This window comes from Zootoca vivipara, chromosome 2 (assembly GCF_965207765.1).
Source record: "Zootoca vivipara chromosome 2, rZooViv2.hap1.1, whole genome shotgun sequence".
NCBI classification, from domain to species: domain Eukaryota; kingdom Metazoa; phylum Chordata; class Lepidosauria; order Squamata; family Lacertidae; genus Zootoca; species Zootoca vivipara.
In genome coordinates, this window is record NC_142584.1 from 39,152,939 (window position 1) to 39,163,963 (window position 11,025).

The 11,025-nt window shown below is 43.4% G+C and overlaps 1 protein-coding gene across 1 annotated transcript; it reads right to left on the reverse strand.

The window, feature by feature from the left end:
• Positions 1 to 222: 222 nt before the first annotated feature.
• Positions 223 to 8,660, reverse strand: FN3KRP (fructosamine 3 kinase related protein). Its single transcript, XM_035104731.3, has 6 exons — positions 8,346 to 8,660; positions 7,055 to 7,206; positions 5,438 to 5,529; positions 4,710 to 4,792; positions 3,421 to 3,543; positions 223 to 2,705 (listed from the first exon to the last, which is right to left on the reverse strand). Exons 1-6 carry the CDS (start codon positions 8,484 to 8,486, stop codon positions 2,367 to 2,369), a joined length of 930 nt encoding a protein of 309 aa, XP_034960622.1. The 5' UTR covers positions 8,487 to 8,660; the 3' UTR covers positions 223 to 2,366.
• Positions 8,661 to 11,025: the final 2,365 nt, after the last annotated feature.

Genomic DNA, 11,025 nt, shown 5'->3' on the forward strand with positions numbered 1-11,025 from the left:
AAGGGGCAAGAAACCTACAATGTGGCAATGAATTATTTTGTGGCTTAACAAGCCAATTGCAGAAACATTGATTAACTTTATTGGTGAAACAATATAGTATGTATTGCATATTTGTGAAGGTTGATTCACAATGTTTGCACAATGCAAATATTTGGAGGTCATAATATTTTGTGCTTACCATTGCAGATAGAAAACAATAAAGAAAAATCCAAAGAAAACTAATCAGTCCAGAAAATATTTTATTCAACACAACCCAGAAAGATTACCAATTACACGCATGAGCAATGCTTTGCTTTAAACCCAGAACAGCCACTGATACTATTACTAAAAGTAGTGCACACACAGCTGAAATTAATAAATAAGTTTACATCTGTTTGTTTTTAGTGTAAAATCAATTCAAAAATATCAGGAAACACTGTAGAGGAATGTTAAGTAAAAGCCAGAATTGGTGTAAAACCAATTCAAAAATATCAGGAAACACTGTAGAGGAATGTTAAGTAAAAGCCAATTCAGTATTTGACATGAGCATGCATTCTCAGAATAATGCCTCTCTCACCTGGTAATATTAGGCATAGTGTTTGTTCATATGTATAATTCCATCCTAATCCCAATATTAGACATATCCTAGGAGCTCTGGATCAGTTTGCAGAATTCACAAAATGCTGTAACTGAATTAATTACGGTATGTAAGGAGAACAGGAAACTGATATGCATAATGGCCACAAGAGGGAACCTAGTTGCATGTATTCGGCATGAGTACCAGCAATGAACCAGAAAGGAACTGTGACAATACCTGCAGTGAACATGTACCAGTCCAAACCACCAAACAAGAATACTAGAATAAAATTAAGTAACTTATGCATGCTACTTTTACATATGCCTCTTCCTCCATTTCCAATTTAACCCTGCATCACACAACCAACATGAGGGCAGCTGCCACCTGGACAGAGAATTAATGCTAGAAGTAAACTATTTTAATATCTGTTTGGTCTTGTAAGTCACTGCCAGGCTAGTGAAGAAACTGAATCACGTAAGACAGAATTTTACTGCAATATTACTTTGAGGAGGATGTGCTGCAACAGCATTTTGGTTAGAATTAGGGTTGCCAAGTTTTTTTCTGGCTAGGTTCTTGTGCCTTAACAACTGTAGGACACGTAAAAGATCAAAAAGCAAACTTTTCCCAGCAGGAAGATGTTGCACTGAGGAAAGACTTTGCCTGTCATTTTACACTTAAATCATGAGAGCCCTGTTGGAAAAGGAGTTGGCAATCCTACACAAAAATGTGGTCCTAAAATGGAGAACAGTCTAAGTGTTATGATGCCTTCCTCAAAATGTGTGTCGCATTCCCAAACTATTGGGTAAGGGGAAACACTTGAATGAGAGTGCATTTTCACTGTATTACTATCTGCCAGAAAGCATTTCACTTCATTTTACCAATACTCAGGAGGAGCATAGGAAACTCTTAAGGAATGAATTAAAAGGCATAGAGCCTACCTAGCAAGCTGCCATAAGAAACTAAGTCTGATGAGACAGCCAAATATGCCTATAAATGACCAGTTAGTTCACCAGGGACTGGAAGCACATTACAAGTCAGCAGATTATTCAGGGAGGCAAGATCATGCTGGCTAGCAATGGACTCTAGCTGGAGGCTGATAGATGAAACTTAATGGCATGGAAGCAGGTTACCATAAACTGTGGTCCATACAAACTTGTTCAGTCCAATTGCTACAGATGTACTAAGACAAACTTGCAATACTAATTGGGGACGGGGGACGGGGGGACTATTGAAGCCACCTAGACTGGAACCCTTTATCTTCCCACGTGGAATGAAGTCCCCAGAGACTCAATATATGCTTCCAAATCTATTTCCAATTCCAGTTCTATTTAGAACACGACTGCTATATTCCTTTGGTATCTGTCACCAAAAGCTAAGTAGGAGGACAAGAAAAAATCTTTCCATTGACTAAGACTGTAAATTTTCCTTTGACTGTATATGTATGAACATAGCTAGCAGGTTGCTACTTGTTCTAATGCGCTGCTTGGATTTCTCCCTCTCTTTGGCATTAAAAATTTATTCCAAACTATTTGCACAGCAGGAATTTCCCCCTAGATCAATTTCCACCTCAAAGCAAAACCTCTTTCACGCAAATCAAAGGTTTGTTACCTCCTTGGGCAACTCTCTGATAAACTGCAAGAATAGGACACCAAACCCAGGGCACAGGATGACTTGGCCTTTAGCTGTGGAAAGAGGGTGGAAGCTCAGGTTCTATTACAGGATATACACATTAGCACAGTTGAAACCCCATGGTGCGTGTATATGTGTATATATTTTCCAAAACAGGGAAATAAAACCTACAGGTAGGAATTCAGTTGACCAAATTCCTCATTATATTGATAGATGAACCTCTGTACCCTCCTCCAAAATGATTCCAATGGTTCATATAGTGAAATAGCTGGTACAGCTTGAGCCGTTTATCAAACCCTGGTGCTTTGGGGATTTTGCTGTGGTAGGCAGAATAAAATGAACCACTAAAGCCACCAAACATCCCAGCAATTGCTAACTCATACTCAGAGTGACCATAGAAAGCTGCAGGGTCAAAGATAACTGGACCAGAGTCATCTTCAGCTACATTTCCTCCCCACAGATCCCCATGTAGAAGAGCAGGAACTATTTCCATATCGCCAAACAAACTGGGCATCTTCAGCTGAAAAAGAAAGCAGGAGTTGCTAAAGTTAATTGTAAGGAGGTGGGGTGTTCTAATTTGTGGCTTTAAGCAGTAGACACATCAAATCCCAATACTGTATAGAGAAAAAGAGACAAACCTAATTTCAATGGGTGTGGACAACCTAGGCGCAGAGGACTTGAATTAAAGTAACATGAACAGTAGGGGGCACATCACATTCAAAAATGAAGTACTGTAACAGGATTTTCCAGAGTCTTGTTAGCATTTTAACCAGATATCTGAGGTACTACTTTATCAAAAGGCTTAAGGAAGATTTTTAAGCCTTTTGTATTTAAATTTTAAAAAATTCTCAAACATTCCTTCTTACATTATATAGCCACATGATATCAGTGTTTATTTCAATGAAGAGAATGCTTATTTTAGTCTTTAATTGTTTTTAAAATGTACTATTGTATATTCAAATAGCTCCTCCTCTCCCCACAAATATTATTTGGTCCTTTCCACATGAGGTCTCTTCAGTGGTGCTACGGTATTGTTCTTCCACAATTAGTAGAGACCTCAGAGAGAGGTTGGTGAAAAGACTCTTTTCCACTAGTTTATTAGGTTCTGAGGAGAAGGGGATCATGACATTTGCACAGACAGTGTAGGTATTACAGAAACTTTACACAAATTTGAGAACAACCCCACTTCTACAAATGAGACAATTCCCTCTATGGTCCCCATGGGACATCGTTACCTGGAGTTTTGCCCAAAGTTCTCTTGCTTCCCTGTCTCCAGAGTTCTTCTCAATCATGTCCATCTGAGGTTGAATTCGTTGCCTGGCAAAGAAAGTCACCCAATCCTGTTGCCAGTCATTCACCTAAACAAGCAAGTAGTCAAAAATTCAGCCAGTTTGGCTCTATGAGAGGATGCCTTAAAGAAGGCCCTTTGATGGAAATAAGACAAGCAATTCATAAACCAATTAAGCCATACCATTTGTATGGAGACTCATCTAGACATACTTACTTCTCTGGTGCTGAAACTGATTTAAATGGTTTGTGGATGAGACTGACAGACTATTACGGACTTTACAAAAATATGGAATTTTACACTTCTATATATAAAAAGAAGACTCTTGCTGTGTTAATTAGCTGTTACTAACACCAACTCTTGATATTGCGTAAGGCACAGCAGTTGTTTTCAGGGGCATTCACGGGTGCAGCCATGGGCGTACCCAGGATCAAAACTAGGGGGGGCAAGGGGAGGGGCCAAGGCACGGAAGGGGAGGGGCCACAAAGTGGGCGGGAACAGCGAACTCGCGCTCCGCCGGGCTGTGCCCCTCCCTAGCAGCAGGGCTGGTGGGCGGAGGCGGAGCCCAGCCCAGCGGAGCGCGAGTTCAGCGTTCCTGCCCGCCGCGCCGCGCTCTCTGGTTCCCCGCCGCGCTTGGCCTTGCCAGAGGGCGCGACGGGGAGCTGGAGGGAGGGCGCAGCGCGGCGGGCGGGAACGGCGAACTCGCGCTCCTTCGGGCTGTGCTCCTCCCTAGCAGCAGGGCTGGTGGGCGGAGGCGGAGCCCAGCCCAGCGGAGCGCGAGTTCGGCGTTCCCGCCCACCGCGCCGCGCTCCCTGGTTCCCCGCCGCGCTTGGCCTTGCCTGAGGGCGCGCCGGGGAGCTGGAGGGAGGGTGCGGCGCGGTGCGGCGGGAATGGCGAACTCGCGCTCCGCCGGGCTGTGCTCCGCCTCTGCCCACCAGCCCTGCTTCTAGAGTAGGGCAGCTGCCCTAACTTGCCGCATGGTGGGTACGCCCTTGGGTGCAGCTGTAACACCGACATTTGCTGCTGTGTTAGCTGAAAGGTGAAGATCGGTTGCTAATACCAAAAGTTATGACAATAGCCCTGGAATCTTCATACCTAGTTACAGTTCTCTGAATTAATATTTAAAAGTCCTCTTATTCAAACAAATTCAGACTTTCCCAATTAAAGGAAAATTAGAAGTAAACAAAAAACTGGAAGATTTGTTCAATGCGGAAGAGCCATTAGTTCAGATCATACCTGTGGAAGATAGCCACAACATGTAACAGTGTGGAACCCGAATTTTTCCACAAACTGGACCCCCGTTTGTTCTTCACCTTTACCTATTAAAACAGAGAGAAGTGGTGAATATCTGTTCTGAACAGAATAGCTTTCTAAACATAGGAAACTATATTATGCTATGATTTAAAAACCTCCATTCTAAATAGAATGGATTGTATTATTATTATTATTATTATCATCATCATCATCATCAATTGAATTTATATACCGCTCTATTCCCACAGGTCTCAGCTGCCACTAGCATTAGAACCATAAACTTAAAAACCTTAAAAACCTGGAAAACATGTAGTTCTAACTAAGTTTCTATGTTTTCAGTTTTCAGCTACGACAAATACTGTAAAGTAAGATTCTGAGAAGCATGCAGTTGCTACAACTGGAGACAAAATCATGATCTGAATCAGGGGTGAGAAACCTCAAGCCTGGGTGCCAAATGCAGCTGCCCAGTGCTTTTTTTCAAGGGGTACTCAATGATACGCAGTACCGGCACCTATTTTGTTGTTTAAAAGTGTGACACTTACTGTAACAACTTCATGGGGAGGAATTTTCAAGGAGGGGGCGACTTGCCCCATCTTGTTGGCATTTTTATATCTCTTTATGGATGCAATGAAGAGTTTCTAGGGGTTCTGCTATAGTTGGAGCAAAACAGCTAGGGGCATTGGCAAGTCATGGACAGCTGGGTACTTTACCAACAGTGTTTGCATCTTTCTTCAGCTTCTCCCCAAGTTTTTGATTGTGAAGATGAAGATCAGCCAACTGTGTTCCAAGTTTTTCCGCATGTCTAGTGATGTAAAAAAAAAAAACAACTTTTACAAAGCAACAAAAAATTGATGGTTTCACTATGAAACAGCATCTGGGAGGGCACATGTTTTATCCAACCGCAATTTAAGAGGTACCTATCTCTAAAGGACAGAAAGAAAGTTGTCTCATCCAGCACCTCAGCACATTCACTGCATGCATTCAAGACACTATGATCCCTTATAACACTAAGCCTCAGTGTTGCATGTGATGGAACCCCAAATATGTGCTTGTTTACCATACAGTGTTAAGTTACCTTGGACTTTGGGCAAGTAACTATGCAAACTCCAGGTTTGGAGTTCTTGAAAGAAGAAGTATGTGTTGCCTCGATCAGCATAAACTTTTGACCTGTTGGAAACTCAGCCAGCAATAGAGGAGGAATTTTGGTCTAGTGAGATGTCCCGTGATGAGAAGCTGTTCTGGAGGATTTAGGTGCAATTTGGCTTTGAGTGTGTGTCTCTGAAGTAATATGGGTTCTATATCAAAACTGATAAATTTCTAACCAAACTGATTTGTTTGATTACAATAAAATTGATTTATTGCATCAACTCCAAGTTTCCATTCCAAAATAAAAGATTAAAAGACTGTCAAGCTGTTACCAGCATTCCAGCAGACTCACCTATTGGGAAAGTTCCCAAGAAAATTAAAATGACACACTATGACTGTAAATCTATGCATTCAAAGTCAATGAGATCCTATACACAAGTAAATGCATACATAATTAATTAATATATTAACATTGAAATCTCAACAAATATATTAAAGAGCCAACACAGTAACTTGGAAAATGTTGTCTGTACCAAAGTTCATAAAGGAAGTTCAGTAAGATCAGGGTAATTTACCCTCCCATCCCAAACAAAGTTATAGCTTTATTATTTAGAGCAGAATGCTCTGGGCTTTTCTGTTTGGCCCTATTTGGACTCTCTCTTGTCATGCACCTTCCCAGTCCACAACCATCACAGGGCCTGCTCCACACTCTAATGTGCTTTTGCCTGGCTGCAAAGTTCTTGAACTGTGATAAGCCCCTTGTCCACCTGGAAAAATGGAGAGGTGAGAAATTGTCTGAGTTTTGCACATAGCCTACGCCACGACCCTGAACGTCATATCCATGGTTCTACCCACTTTTGCTTCTGTCCCCAGTCACCACTGGCATTCAACCTCTGGAAGGTTGAGTCCTATGGAATGCAGCCATCAGGCTGAAGGAGATACCCCAACCCAACCCTAATTTAGAATACATAGCAGCATGCTGGTTGCAGCTCAGACTGAAGCAAAGCAATAATAAATTTAACATTTTTGAATAAACACTTGGGTCTTCTTTCTCCTCTTTAGAAGACTTCATAAAACACTTATGGGCCAAAATGTTACCCAACTAGTTCACGTCATTGCATAAATGAATAGTAAATCTGATTAACTTGTATTAACTTGTTTTCTTCAATGTGGTTTACATGATACTGATTTTCCTCCTCAAATGTGCAAGTAAATTGCAGCAAGAAATTGAGAGAGATTACCTGTTCAAACCCCTCATATCCAAATGCTCCATCACAAACAGAGTACCACCAGCTGGCAGATCAATAACTTTTATAGGTTTAGGAACTTTCACTGTCTTCGTTTGCAGGATAGCTGTTAAACTTGCCATTTCTCCATCAAACATTCTCCTTGCCTGTCAAGATAAAATAGAGGGTGGGGACTTCTGTAAACACTTTCACATACAAAACTTTCCAGCATATGTCAGATTTAAAAGAAAAATAATAATCTTAGGAGCCTGCATACACAGCACATTTGCCCCTTTCTGGGCACATCCGCCCTTTCAGCACTGAATCAGAGAATAATTCACAACACAGCACAGCAGCTATTATTTAGCAAACTGCCAAGCCATGTCTGCTCATTTCTTCATTAACACTAGCTATCAAAAGCTCTGCCAATCACGCCTCGCAAGTGGCCATTATCTGACAGAAGAGCTGGCATAAAAAGAATGCCCAGCACAAATCCTGTTACCTAGGCAAGCTGGTTTCCTAGCGGAAACAAGGCACCCTGCACGTGATCACCGGCACTCTCATTTACTATTTCACATGTTTCGCAGTGTAGACAAAACCGTAGCTTTTTAAATGGGCTCCTAAGGCCCTGGCTCAGATTAAAGCCCTGCCAAGATGTCCTGTTAGACCAGGCATCCCCCAACTCGGCCCTCCAGATGTTTTGGGACTACAACTCCCATCATCCCTAGCTAACAGGACTAGTAGTCAGGGATGATAGGAATTGTAGTCCCAAAATATCTGGAGGGCCGAGTTGGGGGATTCCTGTGTTAAGACACTTCCTCAAAAGTAAACTTTCACTTCGCTGCAGTGGCGGGGCCCACGGAGATGGATGGCGAGAAAGCCCCTCTCCAGCTCCGACTTTAGCAAGTCCGCCAACGAACAGGCAGCCAGGGGCACCGCAACTAGTCTCTGGCTCGTCTGCAGGCCAGGCGCTTTCTTTCGGCTGCGGCCCCATTGCTTTTTTAAACAGCTGCCTGCAGGGCAGGAGAAATAAACTATTAACATAGCCTCGTCCTCGCGTCACTGTGACGGGTTTCGAGCTCGCTCTGTGCATTTGCGCCTATGTCAGGCCACTTTGCAAAAAAAGAAAAAGCAAACAACATGGGAGTGCTATTCAGCAATGGGGAGTAAACAACAATTCGCCTTCTGGCTGCACGGCTTTTATTCGACCCTTTTTCACTTCACTCCCCATCACCCACACCCGCCTTCCCCACCGGGAGTAGCATTACCCGCCGGTGCTTCCCCCCCCCCCGGTTCTTTCCCCCACCTCTGCGCGGGAGTTGCTTTTCACGAAGACGCGCTCGTGGTCGGTGTGGAAACTCTCGCCGTGGCTAATGCAGCCGCCCCCCGAGTGGCCCGTAGGCCGGAGCGCCGAAGTGCCCAGCTCCCGCCGCAGAGCCTCCTCCATCCCTCCGCAGAGCCCCGGGGAGAAAGAGGCCAGCCGCTAAGACTCGCCCCGCCCTCGGAGTCGCAGGCCCCGCCCCCTCCGGAGGCCTCCGTGCTCGCCGCTGCCTGCTGAAATGGCGGGGTGGTAGCAAGCGCCCGCCAGGAAAGAGCGCGCGCCTCTTGGCAGGGCGGCGCCTGCGAAAGGGCGGCTCACTGCCTTTGAGGGAAACGGGAGCAGTGACCCTTTTCTCCCCTTTCCTTCTGGTTCACGCGTTTCGTGTGGGGAGGCCGCCCATAGCTGCCAAGTTATCCCTTTTTTTCAGGGATTTTCCCTTATGCTGAATAGGCTTCCTCGCGAGAAAAGGGAAAACTTGGCAGCTATGGGAGGCCGTATTTTAAAGGAGTGGCTTGGTTGCTATTTGAGGTCTCCAGCATTTAGGTCCGCACTTGTGCTGGATAAATATGTAGAACTATAAAGTGCATGTGTATATTTTTTACTGTATTTTAATTGGAAGGTCATATGTATGGTGTGCCTCAGTCAAACCCACCATTAAATGGACTCAGGGGTGCCAGCTTGAATAAAATATTTGGGGAGGGGCAGGTAAACCTCGCCCTGCATAATGGATCACATGCACACCAAATGCATAGCAATGCCCATCAGCGGGGGGGGGGCTCAAATATTTTATTGGGGGGGCAAGGGACCTTGGACTCTATGAACTGGTTGGGGAAAATGGAGTTGCAAGCCAAATTTGAACCAAAATGGTGATTCAGTACAGTTGCAAAGTTGCACAGGTAGCCCTCCTAGGTCCTGTTGTGTACCCATTGGCTTGCCAGTGAGTTAAGAGATGCTGTGTGGCTTGCTAGTAGGGGGGTATTTGTCAAGCCTCAGGGCTGCTATGCGTCTGGGATTTCCCCAGACCTTACCAGGATGTAGTGATATGGGGGGGGGGTGTTTCTGGAAGGCAGTGGTTTGTCCTAGAGTGTCTGGGGGTGTCTGGATTTTTACTTCTTGAAATACAGTATGGCAACCCTATTAAGCCCAACATTCTAACTCCTCTGACTTACACTTAAATACACACATACACACAGCACTATTCATTGCTGTGTTGAGCTTCAGACTAATATTTGGAATACAGTCCAACCCTGTCTTTTTTCCACCCTTATGAGGATGTCTTTCTAGGACACAGTGACATTCCAGGGACATCCCTACTGGTCAGCTTTCTGTTTAATTAAGGTTTATTTCTGTAGAGCAGCTGGCTTCCTGGGCTGGAATTATTTGGTGAGTCATCAGTTAATATATACATACCAAAATAAAAAAGGACAGCAGCTGTGTACTGGCTGACAATATCTACCAGAAAAGAGAAGGTAATTGGTATGTGCTGCCTTTCATTTGCTAGGTTTAGATGTATAAATGGAAAATATTTCTTATCTTTTTCTACTGAAAGCACCACTCTATGTGCATGTTCATGCTAAAGTATGTCTTCTGGGTAGCTTGAAGGTTAGTTCAGGAAGGATGCAAGCATTTTTACAAGCCATCTCCCAATCTTGTTAGTTTCCTGTGCACAGAAAGCATTCAAACATAAAATCCCCCATCTCCTTTCTAAATTGTACAGTGACATACCCTTTAGTAATGTATAAATCATTCTTCCGACCAATGAGATGTTAAAGATCAGTGACTCAGCTAATTTATGAGAAAAGATAGTATTGTGAAATGAAAAAGCACGACAATAAGAAAAATAATAGAGTTTGAAATTTGTGCCTTCATTTTATTCTTATCTGCATGGATGTGGATCTTTCTTTCCAAGTCTTCTTCTCCTCAGTTCCTCTCATGCCTGTTGACAGCACTATTTGCCTTACTGATAAGGGACACAGCCTAGACTTCATAGGTTATTTTTTCTTTTCCTTTGCTCTTAACATTCGTCCCATTGCCAAGTTTTGCTAATTCTCTTTTATAAATACACCCATTCTCTTCTGTCCCTTTTAGTTCATGCTAGATTATTTCATGCCCTTACCATTGCCAGCTTCTCTTCTCTAGCCTTCCTCTTTCATTCTTCAATTCTTACCTCTATCCAAAATTCGACATCCAAATGTATTTCATCTCTATTGCAATAAAACACCCTCTTCAAACCACTTCTGACTTCTCATACTTATCTGCTATGTGTGTGTGTCCTGTTATTAACTTTAAAAGCTACCCACCACTTTGACCACACCAAGCTCTTGACCCTGGCTTCTCCCTAAATCTCCACCTATGACCTCTGCTTCTCCAACCCTACCAATCTCATCCAACCAAAGGTCTCATGCTTCTTTCAGTTATATGCCCATTCCTCCTTGCTGCCCCCACAACATAGGATGAATACATATTGCAGTTGTCCGTTCCTTTCTTATATCTCATCTTCCATGTGGCCTTTGATTTACCCTTTTAATATACATTCCCAACTGCAACCAAGTTTTAAGTACATGCAACATTTGCCCACACCACTGTTGGAGGCAGAATTTACCGGTAAGTGATGTGATTCTACATTTGTCCTTATGAATGCCATTCTGGAATAGTTTGCTAGCAG

Coding starts and splice junctions, on each gene's coding strand:
- FN3KRP (XM_035104731.3), bottom strand. CDS start 8,486: ATGGAGGAGGCTCTGCGGCGGGAGCTGGGCACTTCGGCGCTCCGGCCT. Junction 7,207..8,345: donor AAAGCAACTCCCGCGCAGAG/GTGGGGGAAAGA, acceptor TTATCTTGACAG/GCAAGGAGAATGTTTGATGG. Junction 5,530..7,054: donor GATATGAGGGGTTTGAACAG/GTAATCTCTCTC, acceptor TTACATCACTAG/ACATGCGGAAAAACTTGGAA.